Source organism: Artibeus jamaicensis, unplaced genomic scaffold, assembly GCF_021234435.1.
Source record: "Artibeus jamaicensis isolate MK-2021 breed Jamaican fruit bat unplaced genomic scaffold, CSHL_Jam_final contig_2235, whole genome shotgun sequence".
Classification (NCBI taxonomy): Eukaryota; Metazoa; Chordata; class Mammalia; order Chiroptera; family Phyllostomidae; genus Artibeus; species Artibeus jamaicensis.
Genome location: NW_026521462.1, coordinates 3246 through 15832, shown reverse-complemented (window position 1 = coordinate 15832; position 12587 = coordinate 3246). Strand labels below are relative to the sequence as shown.

The 12587-nt window shown below is 52.9% G+C and overlaps 1 protein-coding gene across 7 annotated transcripts; it reads left to right on the top strand.

Annotated features, from left to right (window-relative positions):
• The first annotated feature begins 4227 nt into the window (after positions 1-4227).
• On the top strand, positions 4228-12308 carry LOC119061418 (patr class I histocompatibility antigen, A-2 alpha chain-like). 7 transcript variants are annotated; one of them, XM_053658961.1, is made up of 8 exons: positions 4228-4301; positions 4550-4819; positions 4974-5249; positions 5763-6038; positions 11299-11403; positions 11820-11852; positions 11961-12008; positions 12170-12308. In XM_053658961.1, exons 1-8 carry the CDS (start codon positions 4238-4240, stop codon positions 12172-12174), a joined length of 1077 nt encoding a protein of 358 aa, XP_053514936.1. In that variant the 5' UTR covers positions 4228-4237; the 3' UTR covers positions 12175-12308. The 7 variants fall into 7 exon arrangements, with proteins under 7 accessions (XP_053514936.1, XP_053514939.1, XP_053514942.1 ...); XM_053658964.1 differs by lacking the exon at positions 11961-12008; XM_053658967.1 differs by lacking the exons at positions 11299-11403; positions 11820-11852; positions 11961-12008; positions 12170-12308 and adding exons at positions 6140-6244; positions 6673-6705; positions 7024-7061.
• The last annotated feature ends 279 nt before the right edge of the window (positions 12309-12587 follow it).

Below are 12587 nucleotides of genomic sequence, written 5' to 3'. Positions count from 1 at the left end.
AAAGAAGTCGCCCCCACAAGTGCTACTATTTCGAGATTCAGAAGCTCTAATTTTCCTTCTGGCCACTACGTGGCCATAGAAATGACCTCATGGGAAGGATCAGGTTCACTTTCCCAATAGGTTGGACTTCCGGTATCGACAATGTCATAGGTTTTATTAACCTCGGGCAAAGTTATTTCGCCTACAATTTTAGTGTTACACAACTTTCCAGTACTATTTCACATAAAGATGGTGTTATCACAATAAAGATCACTTAGTATAGCAGAATTCTCTGCCCCTCCCAACACAAACATCCCTTTTCCATACACCAGACACTGTTATTTGTTGCAGAAGAAACAACACGCCCAGACTGTACTTCGTATAAATTGGGGGCATGACCGTCACCTTCTCAACTTTTATGATTAGACAGGGAGATGGGCCCCCATTGTTTAATTTAATAAATTGGGCCCCTTACTTCCCATAGGAAGTATCGCATGTTGGTGAGGATGGTCCCTACAGCAGCTGTTGAATACTCAGAATCTGAGCTTAGGACCTCACCAACGTGCCTGGGCTTTTAACACACTATGTTGTAGCTTGCCTTGCCCACCCCACTTCTCCAAAATCCAGGGGGACCATATGAGTCCCATGACTGTCTGGCCTGGGCTCCTGCTCCCACCCCAGGGGCCACGGTTTCGTGGCTACTTCCGACCTCATCTCCATCAGCAGGGACAACAGGCCTGTGGAGTTCGGGTGCAGGCAGGTCCCACTGCTGGGCCTGGGCCTGGGTTTCCACAGTCTGTCAAGTCTGTTTGGCCACGGAGCTCAGGCCTCATCATCCTTCTGTGCTGCTTCCCACCCTGTTCCTGCTTCTGGAACAGCAGTCAGTCCCTCTGCAGGACCCACTTTAGGTAAAGGGTCTTTTCTAATGAATGACCTTCTTCACTGACTGCAAGTTCAGCTTCTCCCAGAACGCCAAGGCCAGCCCCTAACCCTCCAAGTCCCCCCTTCTATTTCCTTTAGAGGGCGGGTGGGGGTGGATCCACCAGGGATGTTGTCGCCATTGGGCAGCCAGGGCCAGGGAGCAGCTGGGGTGCACTGAATGGACCCAGACATGTGGACTTTCCCATCCACAGTTAAGTGGACGGAAGTCACCCCCAAATGAACTAGGGTTTCAGTGTCCCACAGGGCTTCCCACAAGTGTCCAGGAGACAGGAGACAGGGGACAGAATACAGGTTACAGGGCTATTTACAGATACAGCTGCCCACCAAGTCATAACGATAATTTTTGAAATAAGGAGCCATTGATTTTTTTCTTTTTTCACAGACATCCAGCCACAGGCACATGCCTGGTGAGTCCTAGGGCCACACACACTGTGACAAACAGGGCAGGTGGCTGCAAGCCTTTCCACCACAACCAGGTATTTTTCTTGGCTCTTCATCAGCCATTGCTGTAGTTACACAACACTCAAGTAGGTGGGTCCAATGTGATTCCAGCAGGTGAATTATCAGGGTTGTGTTCTTGGAGGAATTTCCCCCGAATGGGTTCTTAGGACAGACTGATTGAGGAAAAAAATGTACCAAACCTTATACTGATAGTAGGAGAGGCCCAATGTGTGGGCAACAAAGCATTAACTTCATTATCCTAACTGATCATTAGAATATCACTGTCCAGCCCTGGCTGGTGTAGCTCAGTGGATTGAGCACAGGCCTGTGAAGCAAAGGGTCACCAGTTTGATTCCCAGTCAGGGCACATGCCTGGGTTGCAGGCCAGGTCCTCAGTAGGGGACACATGAGAGGCAGCCACACATTCATGTTCCCTCCCACTCTTTCTCCTTCCCTTCCCCTCTCTCTAAAAATAAAGAAGTAAAACTACTTAAAAAACAGAATATGATTGTCCAGTAGGTGGGAAAGTTGACAGGTACCAAAGATACGTTTTCCACATCTAAGAAGGAAGGGGGTCTGGGTGGACGGGTACTGTTTCCATCAGGAAGCCACGAGGAGGATGATAACAATACAAATCCATCTTATGTACATTCAGTCAACAGCAGCATCAATTTGTGAGCCTGTAGGCCCCGTTGCTGTGTTGGGACAGCTGTCTGCCTGCCTGGTTGGTGGCTTCTTGTCCTTGAAAAGTCCTTGATCTCTGCTGTGCATGGAGGCCAGTGTCAGGGAAGGGGCAGATCTCCGTGCACTGTCAGGCGTCTTCTCTAAATGCGTCGTGGGAACCCAGGAGTTAACTCCTCTGAGCTCAGCGGCACGTGGGTTAGTTAGTAGCACCTGGTAATGCCCCTCCAATGAGGCTGGAGAGAGTCCTTGATTTGATGTCTCTTCCAACAGACCGAGTGTCCTGGTTGTAAGCCATCATCTTTGAAACCTATGACTCCCAGGAGTGGTTAATAAGCCCCTGACACTGATGTAGAAAGTCCCCTTTCAGCAAAATTGGTCCATGTGCCCCTTCTCCAGATGCACAGAGAGACCAGAGACCAGTCCCAAAGGAGAAGGTTCACGTTTACCAAAGGGCGTGGCCCTCAGGCTGAGTTGCACTCTAGAGAGAGCTTCTGTCCAGGGCACAGTGAAGGCTTCTGAAGTTCTGTCCAGTTGAATTTTGATGTCCCATTGGTGCATCCCCCAGTCCAGGGGGGGAGTGAGGGGCACATGAAAATGCTGCAGAAGGGGCCAAAGGTTCCAGACAGATTTTGTGACCTGCCCAGTGAAATGAGTCCTCAGTCACTGTGTAACTCAGAGGGATTCCCCAGTGGGGAGTTATTCTTTCTAAGGAGAACTGACAGACGTTAAGGCTGTCACTCTCCTGCAAGGCAACACCTCAACCCAGTGAGGAAACACACAAGTAATCACTCATATACATTTGTGTCCCTGACACGGTGACATTTGGATGAATAGCCAAACCTCACGTGGACCCACAGGGAGCAGAAAATGCACTTGGGATCCACAGAGTGGTTCCCTGGGCTGCACTCTGGACAGACAGGACATCTGCTGTACTCCTCATGAGCCACAGCAGGAGAAGGTCTCCAGTGACAGTGTCCAGTCCATGAAATCACCTTTCCAGGGCCCCAGTGTGGTGGCTCCTGTACAGGTTCAAGTGCAGGGAGTTGGGCCCCTTCAGGTGAGATGGGTTCTGATTGGGTCCAAGCCACATCTCTCTGTCTGGGCCAATGTTTCCCCCTTTGTGTTGCATATTCCCTTTTCTTTTTCCTTAGCTCTCCACTGAAACTGTAAAAGATCACTTTTTATTGATTTAATAGAATTCGGTGTACATTTCTGGGTCTGGATAATGTGTCAGTTCAATGCCACCTCCCTAGCTGCAGTGCAAGCAAAATGAACTTCCTTTCCCTTCCATGGTGGCAGCTTTAGAATGCCCTGGAATGATGATGGCCCAATGTTTGGGGGCCTGTGTAGCATCTAATAATCCTGCAATCACTTTTGCATGTCTTTGTGCACTGCCCTGAGGAAGTGAGGACTCCCCATCATCCCACAGTCCCCCACTTCCCCATGATCCCACAGTCCCGGCTCTCAGTGTGAACATTGGCGACCGGATCTTTGTCCAGGTGACAAGCCCGAGTTAGAGCAGTCAGTTCAGCGTGCTGGGCAGATTTCACTTCCAGTCAATGAGCATTCTCAGTCATGTCCACCACGGAAGTTACTGCATGTCCCCCTCAGTGATGTCTCTGGTCATCTCTCAGATAAGATCCCTCTGTATCCAAATTAAAGCAGCGGTATCATAGGAGTTTCCTGTAAATCACTCCTAGGAACCAGTAGGTGGTCAGTCAGCACCACGCAACTGTCCTCATGGTGTAAAGGGGGTAACAGTTGCAGGATTAAGGTGGTCACACTGAATTAAAGTGATATCGGGGTGCAGAGAGCACGAGACTTACTTCCTACAAGCCAAATGGACGCACAGAGACGTGTTGACTGGGATGAGGAAACAGTAAAGAGTCAACAGAATAAGGGGGGAAAAATAGTTAAAGGAACGCCCTTAACGTCTCTGTTCTGTTTTGGAAACCCGGCTACAGGCGCAAACTCACAGGGAGCAGGAGTTCTCCTTGTTCACTAAACGTTCACTAACCGTTAAGTTTAACCGTTATATTATAAATGTTCCGGACAGAGCCACGCCAGGACCCTTGCTGACGTGCTGGAGTCCTCACTCCCATTGGATGTGCGGACACAGACAAGCCCATGGGCCTCACCGTGCAGCCGGTGAGCAGGACTCCTCCGCCAGAAGGTTTGGTTGATCTCGGTCATGTGTCCCCGAGCCCTGCTCCTCCTGCTGTCCGGGACCCTGACCCTGACCCAGAACTGGACGGGTGAGTGCGGGGTACGGAGGGAAAGGCCTCTGCAGAGCAGGAGCCAGGGGGCCCGCGGAGGCGCAGACCCGGGGACTGTGCTCCAGCAGCACCGCCCGCCCACACCCCAGAACTCCCCCACTCCTGCTTTAGCCACGCCCCCCATTTCCCGGCTAAGTCCTCTCCAGCACCCGCCACCTTTCAGTGTCCCAGGCGCCCAGCTCCCACCCGCCCCACAGCGAACCCAGGACCTGCGTCCCCCCCCCCAGGCCCCCACACCCTGGGATATTGCAGCACCGCCATGTACGTACCCCTTGGCAAGAAGAACCGCTACACCGTCGTCATCTACGTGGACGACACGGAGATCCTGCGGTTCCACAGTGACGCCGCCAGTGCCAGGCTGGAGCCGAGGGCGGCCTGGATGGAGCAGGAGGGCGCAGGGTTTTGGGAGGAACAGATGCAGGAAATAAGGCACAACGAACAGAGGAGCAGAGTGACCCTGAACAAGCTGCACGTCTACTACAACCAGAGCGAGGACGGTGAGCCACGCGTGCCCGGGGCTCGGGGATGAACCCATCCCCACGGAGGAGCCGGAGTCGCCCAGAGTCGCAGGGTCCTAGCATTCCCCTGATGCTGCTGCGAGGTGGGGCCGGGCGGGGCCAAGTGGGTGGTGCTGACCTTGGGCGGGGTCAGGGTCTCACACCCTCCAGGAAATGACCGGCTGCCTCGTCGGGTTGGACGGGCACTTCCTCCACGGGTTCAGTCAGTTCGCCTACGACGGCGCCGAATTCCTCTCCCTGGACGAGGACCTGCGCTCTTGGACCACCAGGGCCACAGCGCCCCAGATCACCTGGCGCGAGTTGGTGCTGCTCCCTGATGCGGACGTCAGGAGATTCTTCCTGCAGGACATCTGCGTGGGCCGCCTCCACCGCCTCCTGGAGAAGGGGAAGGACACGCTGCTCCGAGCAGGTTCGGGGCACGGCCTCCCCGAGGAGGGGATCTGTCAGCAGGGAAATTTTCCTACAAGGAGAGGAGGAAAATAGAACAGTCTCAGAATCCTCCTCCTGGTCTCAAGAGGGAAGAGTCCCCCAGGTTTCCTTATTTTAGAATCGTATAAATGTAACTACTCCTTAACTGTTAAGGGGCTGAAATTACATTTGGCCCTTTGAAGGCAACTGAGAGGCTGATGTGACCCTCACGAAAATGAGTTTTACACCCTGCAGCACCTGGTACACCAGGAACTCCCCCTGGTTCTGGGGCTGAGACTCTCTGGAAGCTGGACTCCAGCTTTTGTGACTCATTCTGCCTCCACCTGAGTCTCATTCTCAACTTAGACACCTGGACACTCCAACTCTAGGTTCTCTCCCTGATTCTGGAACTTTCCAGGAAATAAGGCCCTGTCCAGGCTGCTGTCTGGGTGGTGCCATGCTGGAGTGTCCCATGACCATGCAGAATTCCTGAATTTTCTCACCCTCCCCTCAGACCCTCCAAAGACACACGTGACCCACCACCCCATCTCTGACCATGAGGTCACCCTGAGGTGCTGGGCCCTGGGCTTCTACCCTTCGAACATCACCCTGACCTGGCAGCGTGAAGGGCAGGACCTGACCCAGGACATGGAGGCTGTGGAGACCAGGCCTGCAGGGGACGGGACCTTCCAGAAGTGGGCGGCTGTGGCCGTGCCCCCTGGAGAGGAGCAGAGATACACGTGCCATGTGCAGCACCAGGGGCTGCCTGAGCCCCTGACCCTGAGATGGGGTGAGGAGGGGGCGTGGGCACAGAGCCTCTCTCTCCCCAGGGTGTCCCTGAGCAGGGTCAGGACTCAGGCCTGAGGTTGGTCTCTTACCTTCCCCTCGCAGAACCCCCTCCTCAGACCACCATCACAACAGTGGTCATTGCTGGTGCCCTGGTTCTCCTTGGAGCTGTGGCTGCTGGAGCTGTGATGTGGAGGAGGAAGTGCTCAGGTGGGCAAGGGGTGGGGCTGAGTTCCCTGTCCCCCTGGGGGTCAAGCCCAGGTGGAAGTGTGCTCTGCCCAGATAATGGTCATGGTGTCCCCACACAGGTGCTTGTCCATCTGGGGCCTGTTTCCTAACACTGACTCTTTAGTGAGGTTCATGGGAAAGTGAAGGACCTATCATTTGAGGGTTCTAGCAATAGAGACTGATTCCTAGTTGCCAGAGGTCAGAGTGTAGGATCTGTGCTATGGACAGACGTCCAGGTGGGTGGTTGGCCAAGTCCCCACACATGTTACTTTCCCTAAGTTTCCTGATCCTACCTCGATGTTCAGTCACAGTTCTGGAAATTTCCTTGTGCTCCAGGTGTGTGGGGCTCCTTTAGGGTCACGGGACCCAGCCTTTCCCCTGACTTCTCACAGAACATTTTCTTCCCACAGGCAGAGGCAGGGAGAGATGCACTCAGGCTGCTTGTAAGTCTGGGTGTTGGGGAGGTGACATCTGGGACCCTTGGGAGAGTGTGGGCTGGAGTCTGTGAGGGGGGCTCCCCCACCCCGTAACTCTGCTATGTGTCTTCCCCAGACAGGGACAGTGCCCAGGACTCAGGTGTGTCTCTCACAGCTCCTAAGGGTGAGACCCTGAGGTCAGGAAGTGGGAGACATGGGGACCGAGGGACACAAATAGGTTTTGGGGATTGTCAGAGTGGGACAATCTGAGCCTGTGGTGTGATGTGGGGGAATGTGATACTTCTGAGACTGGCCAGAGTTTGTTCATGACAACTTTCTTCCCAGGGTGACAGAGCTGCTTTCTATGGGACTTGGTGCTAAAAGTCACAGAAGCCTCCCCTTGGGACTTTAAGGATCCCTGACTGCAGTTCCTGCAACTGGCATCGGAACTTGTCTGCATTCTTATCAGCACAGTGAGGAGCTGGTGCCCAGGCCACCCTCCCCACAGGGACCTGTGTCCTCTCCCCAGGGGACTGTCATGTCCTAGCAGAGCCAGGGTGAGGCATCCCCATCCTGGTCATTCCTAGTCTGGGGCATCTTTGTTGCTATTTTGTCCTTGCCACTTCAGGAGAACCTTGTCCCAGCAGGACCTGGGGTCCCAGGGACTCGAGCATCACCTGGGCCTTGTGGTGGCTCCAGGACTGTGCTCAGTGAGGGCTTCATGAGGCCGCGTCAGCCTGGGCTCAGGCCTGGGTCTGGCCCTCAGCCCCTGTTTGGGGTATTTTATTGTTTTTTTTCTTTTTCTACATGTTATATATATTCTTGTTTTCTTATAAATTATTGCAATGTTTTTATTAAATTATTGGGGGGTGTTCTTATTCAATGTATTGGGGTGCACTGGTTAAGAGGTTCCTGTAGGTTTCAGGTGCACATTTCTAGGACACAGGGTCTGTACATTTCACTGTGTGCCCACCACCCAAAGTCAAACCATCTTCCCTCACCAGGTACGAGGCCCCTCCTCCCCCAACCCCCTTCTCTCTGGGAACCACCACCCTGCTGTCTGTGTCCCTGAGTTTCAGGTTTATGTCCCATGTGTGAGTGAAATCCTGTAGTTCTTAGCATTTTCTTTCTTTTTTTTTTCAGAGTGTATTTATTTACTTTTAGAGAGCAAGGAAGGGAAGGAGAAAGAGAGGGAGCAAAACATGGATTTGTGAAATAAACATCAATATAGGGGCTAATCGGGGAGGTGGCCCCACACCCAGGCCTGTGCCCTCACCAAGAACTGACCTGGAGCCTTTTCAGTTTGTGGGAGAACACCCATCCCACTTAGCTACACTGACCACCTTCCATCAAAAACAAGAAAACAATATCATCCCAGCCCACTAGCTCCGTTGGAGTGTCGTCCTGCACATCAACAGGCCATGTGTGCAGTTCCTGGTCAGGACGCACACCTGAGTTTGAGTAGGGAGCCCCACCGGTCAGGGCACCTTGGGGTGCAACTGAGCGATGTTTCTCCCTGGTACCAGTCTTTCTCACTCACTTCCACTTCATCTCTCTCTAAAATCAAGGGAAAAAATGTCCTCTGGTGAGAATTAAAACAAAAAATACAGAGAATCAACTGATGATTACAGTGTTTTGCCATGTATAACATGCACCGACATTTTTGGCCCAAACATTCAGGAAAAAAATTTCATTTTAATTTTTAATATAATTTTTATTTGTATTTAAGCCTGGGTTTTTTGTATGATAAAGGAATTTGAACATTATTTTGGATATTATGGTATTTTATTGCATGTGGATATCGTTAGTGCTTTCCTTAGTCACGCTTTTAACACATTCGCATAAGTGAAAGAATTAAAAACATTTTGCCCCAGTTCGTGTGGCTCAGTGGATTGAGTGCGGGCCTGTGGAACCAAAGGATCACCATTGGATTCCCAGTCAGAGCACTTGCCTGGGTTGCAGGTCAGGTCCCCAGTAGGGGACATGCGAGAGACAACCACACATTTAAGTTTCCCTCCCTTTTTCTCCTTCCCTTCCCCTCTCTCTAAAAAACAAATAAAATTTATTTTTTAAATGCTCCTCCTGCCTTAGCTGGTGTTGCTCAGTGGATTGAGCACCAGCCAGTGAACCAAAGGGTCACCATTGGATTCCCAGTCAAGGACACATGCCCTTGTCCCAGGTTCCCAGTAAGGGGCGCTGCCAGAGGCAGCCACACATTGATGTTTCCCTGTAAAAATAAATAAAATCTTTTTAGAAAGTTCCTACTCCATATTTGTGTCATGCTGTATATTTCTTCATATACTGCAACCAAAAATAACATTAAATGCAGAAGCAAATATGAAAATCTAGCGGACTTCTAATTTTACAGACAAGAACTGAGACTCCCGAAAATATAAAATGTAAGCAGATCCACTGTTTTCACTACCTTGTTTGGGGAATAGTTATTTTTCATTAAAAAAAAACCATTATTCTGTTAACATGTCATAGGGTATTATGATTATTCTAAATGAATTAAGAATTTTTCGGAGGAACAAATAGGAGGAAAGGGAGGGAATAGGGGGGGGGGGGTGGAGAAATAGACAAAACTGTACTTGAAATAACTAATATTAATTATTTTTAACTACTATATCATGTTATATGTCAATTACGCCCAATACATGTTACACCTTTTTCAACTGTCTTATTCCTTGTATGGTAAATATTGATAGCAGTACCCACACAAACAAATTGTTTTTGTGGCCGTCCCTATTTTGTAAGACTCTTTAGATATTCTGAACCCAAAATGTTTTGAGAGTCGCTGAACAAACAAACAGCCCGGGGGCCGGGACTCAGGGAGACAGCGGGACAGAGCTCCCCCTGCAGGAGGAGGAGGGGTCGGGGCCCAGTCCCAGGTCGCCAGGCCTGACTCCACTGTCTGAGGCCTGAGTTTGAGGCGGGACCCTAAGTGCTGGGGGCAGTGCCCTTCGGTTCCGGGCTTTCCCTTCTCCTTGAGGTTTCACTTTCCTTTATCAGACCCTACGTCGGGTCTCCGCCTGGATATTCGTGACGCACAGCCTGTCTCCTGGTGACTGGATGACCGAACTCGGGAAAAGCCAATCATCATCATCCCGGATGCGAATTAAGCGACCTATTCCTCCCCCGACCCTTCGGTTGGACAGGGTCCCGGACAGCTGCTCCTGCTGCTCTCGGGGGCCCTGGTCCTGACAGAGACCTGGGCCGCTCAGTGCGGGGGTCGGCAGGGAACGGCTTCCGTGGGGCAGGAGCGCGTGCACCTGGCGGGGACGCGGAACCCCGGAAGGGCGCGTCGCCAGCCACCGCAGCCCAATCCCAACAGCAAACCCCCTCCTCGGCCCCGCCCCTGGCCCCGCCCCTCTCAATCTCCGCCCCCTTTGCTGTTCTGGGCGCGATCCAGTTCAATCCGCCGGACCGCGGACGCAGGCCGGTCGCCCTCTCAGCTCCCAGACCCTCGCATTGTGAGGAAGTTCAACACCGGCGTGTCCGGACCGACCTGCCTCTGAAGAACCGGTACAGCGTCGTCGGCTACGTGGGCGATACCCGGATCTCGCGGCTCCACAGCGATGCCCCGAGGCCCAGGCTGGAGCCGCGGGTACCGTGGATGGAGCCTCCGTGAGAGAAGCGGGAGGATCCAGAGAAGTGGGACGAGCAGACGCGGGAAATCAAGCCCAGGAACAGAATGTGCCAGCGAAATCGAACAGGCTGCACGCCCGCTACAGCCAGAGCGAACACGGGGAGCCACCGGCGCCCGGGTTCGAGCTCGATGCACTTCACCACGGACGGGCCGGGGTCGCCCCGAATCTGTGGTTCGAGATTCACCCCGAGGTTGTGAGACTCGCCCTGCGCCCTTCAGGATAGGAGCTCGCGGGGATTTGACCCCGTTTCGTTTCAGGTTACGTTTTATTCACCTTCACCGCGGGAGGGGACCGACCTGCCCTGGGGGCGGAGTCGGTGTCCCAACCCACAAGAAAACGAGTGGCTGCGGCGTAGACGACGATAGGAGGTTCCTCAGAGGAAACATTTGGTTCGCCTACGACGCACCGCCTACTTGGCCCTAAATGGGTACCCGCTCTCCTAGACTCCGGATCACCTGGGGCAAGTTGGTGCACGTCCCTGACGCGGACCTCAGGAGGGTCTACCTGGAGGGCGCCAGCGTGCGCCGGCTCCACCGAGGGGAAGCCTGCTGTGGGGTGAGCCTTCCCGAGGAGGGGATCTGTCGGCTTGGAGGGGCTTCCTACAAGGAGAGGAGGAAAAGGGGGCAGTGTCAGATCCCGCTCCTGCTCGGGAGAGGGAAGAGTCTCCACATGTCCTCATTCTGTGACTCACCCGTGGGCTCAGCTTTCTCTAAAGGACAATAAGGGGCCCAGCCTCTCCCTGAAAAACCCCACAGCGGTTCCCTCACACCCTGCAGCACCTGGTGCACCAGGAGGCTCTCCCTGGTTCTGGGGCCGAGTCCTTCTCTGGAGGCCTGACTGGCTTCTCTGAGTCATTCAGCCTCCACCTGAGTCTGTGTCTCCCCTCAGAGACCTGGAGACTCTCCCCAGGGTGTCACTGAGCAGGGTCAGGACTCAGGCCTGAGGTTGGTCTCTCACCTTCCCCTCTCAGAACCCCCTCCTCAGACCACCATCACCATTATGGGCTTCGCTGCTGCCCTGGGTCTCCTTGGAGCTGTGGCTGCTGGAGCTGTGATGTGGAGGAGGAAGTGCTCAGGTGGGCAAGGGGTGGGGCTGAGTTCCCTGTCCCCCTGGGGGTCAAGTCCAGGTGGAAGTGTGCTCTGTCTCCTTAATGGGCATCGTGTCCCCACATGGGTGCTTGTCCATCTAGGGCTTATTTCCTAACACTGACTCTTTAGTGATGCCTGTGGGAAAGTGAGGGACACATTTATTACCTGATGATTCTAGCAATGGGGACTGATTTCCAACTGTCACTGGTCAGAGAGGAAGGTGCCTGCTGAGGGTGGTTGGTCCAGTCCCAGCACATGTACTTTCCCCGTATTTCCTGATCCTCCCCCGAGTGTTCAGTCATACTTCTGGAACCTTCCCTGTGCTTTAGGAGTATGAGGCTCCTTTAGGGTCATGGGATCCACCCTTCTCCCTGACCTTTCACAGAACATTTTCTTCCCACAGGCAGAAGCAAACAGAGCAACATTCAGGCTGCCTGTAAGTCTGGGTGTTGGAAGGTGACATCTGGGACCCTTGGGAGAGTGTGGGCTGGAGTCTGTGAGGGCGGCTTCCCCACCCTGTAACTCTGCTGTGTGTCTTCCCCAGACAGCAACAGTGCCCAGGGCCCTGGTGTGTCTCTCACAGCTCCTAAGGGTGAGACCCTGAGGCAGGATGTGGGCGGGTATTTGAACTGAGGGGCACAGCTGGGTTTTGGGGATTCTTAAAGTAGGACATTCTGAGCCTGTGGTGGGATGTGGGAGTTGTGACACTTCTGAGACTGACCTGAATTTGTTCATGACAACTTTCTTTCCCAGTGTGACAGAGCTGCCTTGTCCAGGTTTGGTGCTAAAACAGTCACTGCAGCCTCCCTTGGGACTTTAAGGGTCCCTGACTGCAGTTTCTGCAACAAGTATCTGAACACGTCTGCATTAAATAAATTTAACTCTATATTTATATATATGAATTAAACAGAAGTGATTTAGATTAAAAGCTCCAAAGTGTATCGTTTCCAGCAAATATTATTCTATGTACACCTTCATCCCATTTGTTAAGCTGTTAATTTAAACTCACAAACTTACCATGAGGTGTGGAGACAACCCAGGAGGGACAGACTGTCTGCCACGGACAAGGGGACCACACGGCTCCCCAGTGATGTTCCTTGTGACCACCTGTGCTCCATTGGCACTTAAGGGTTTCTTCCCATGCATCCGAATGCGACCATTTGGAGCCTCT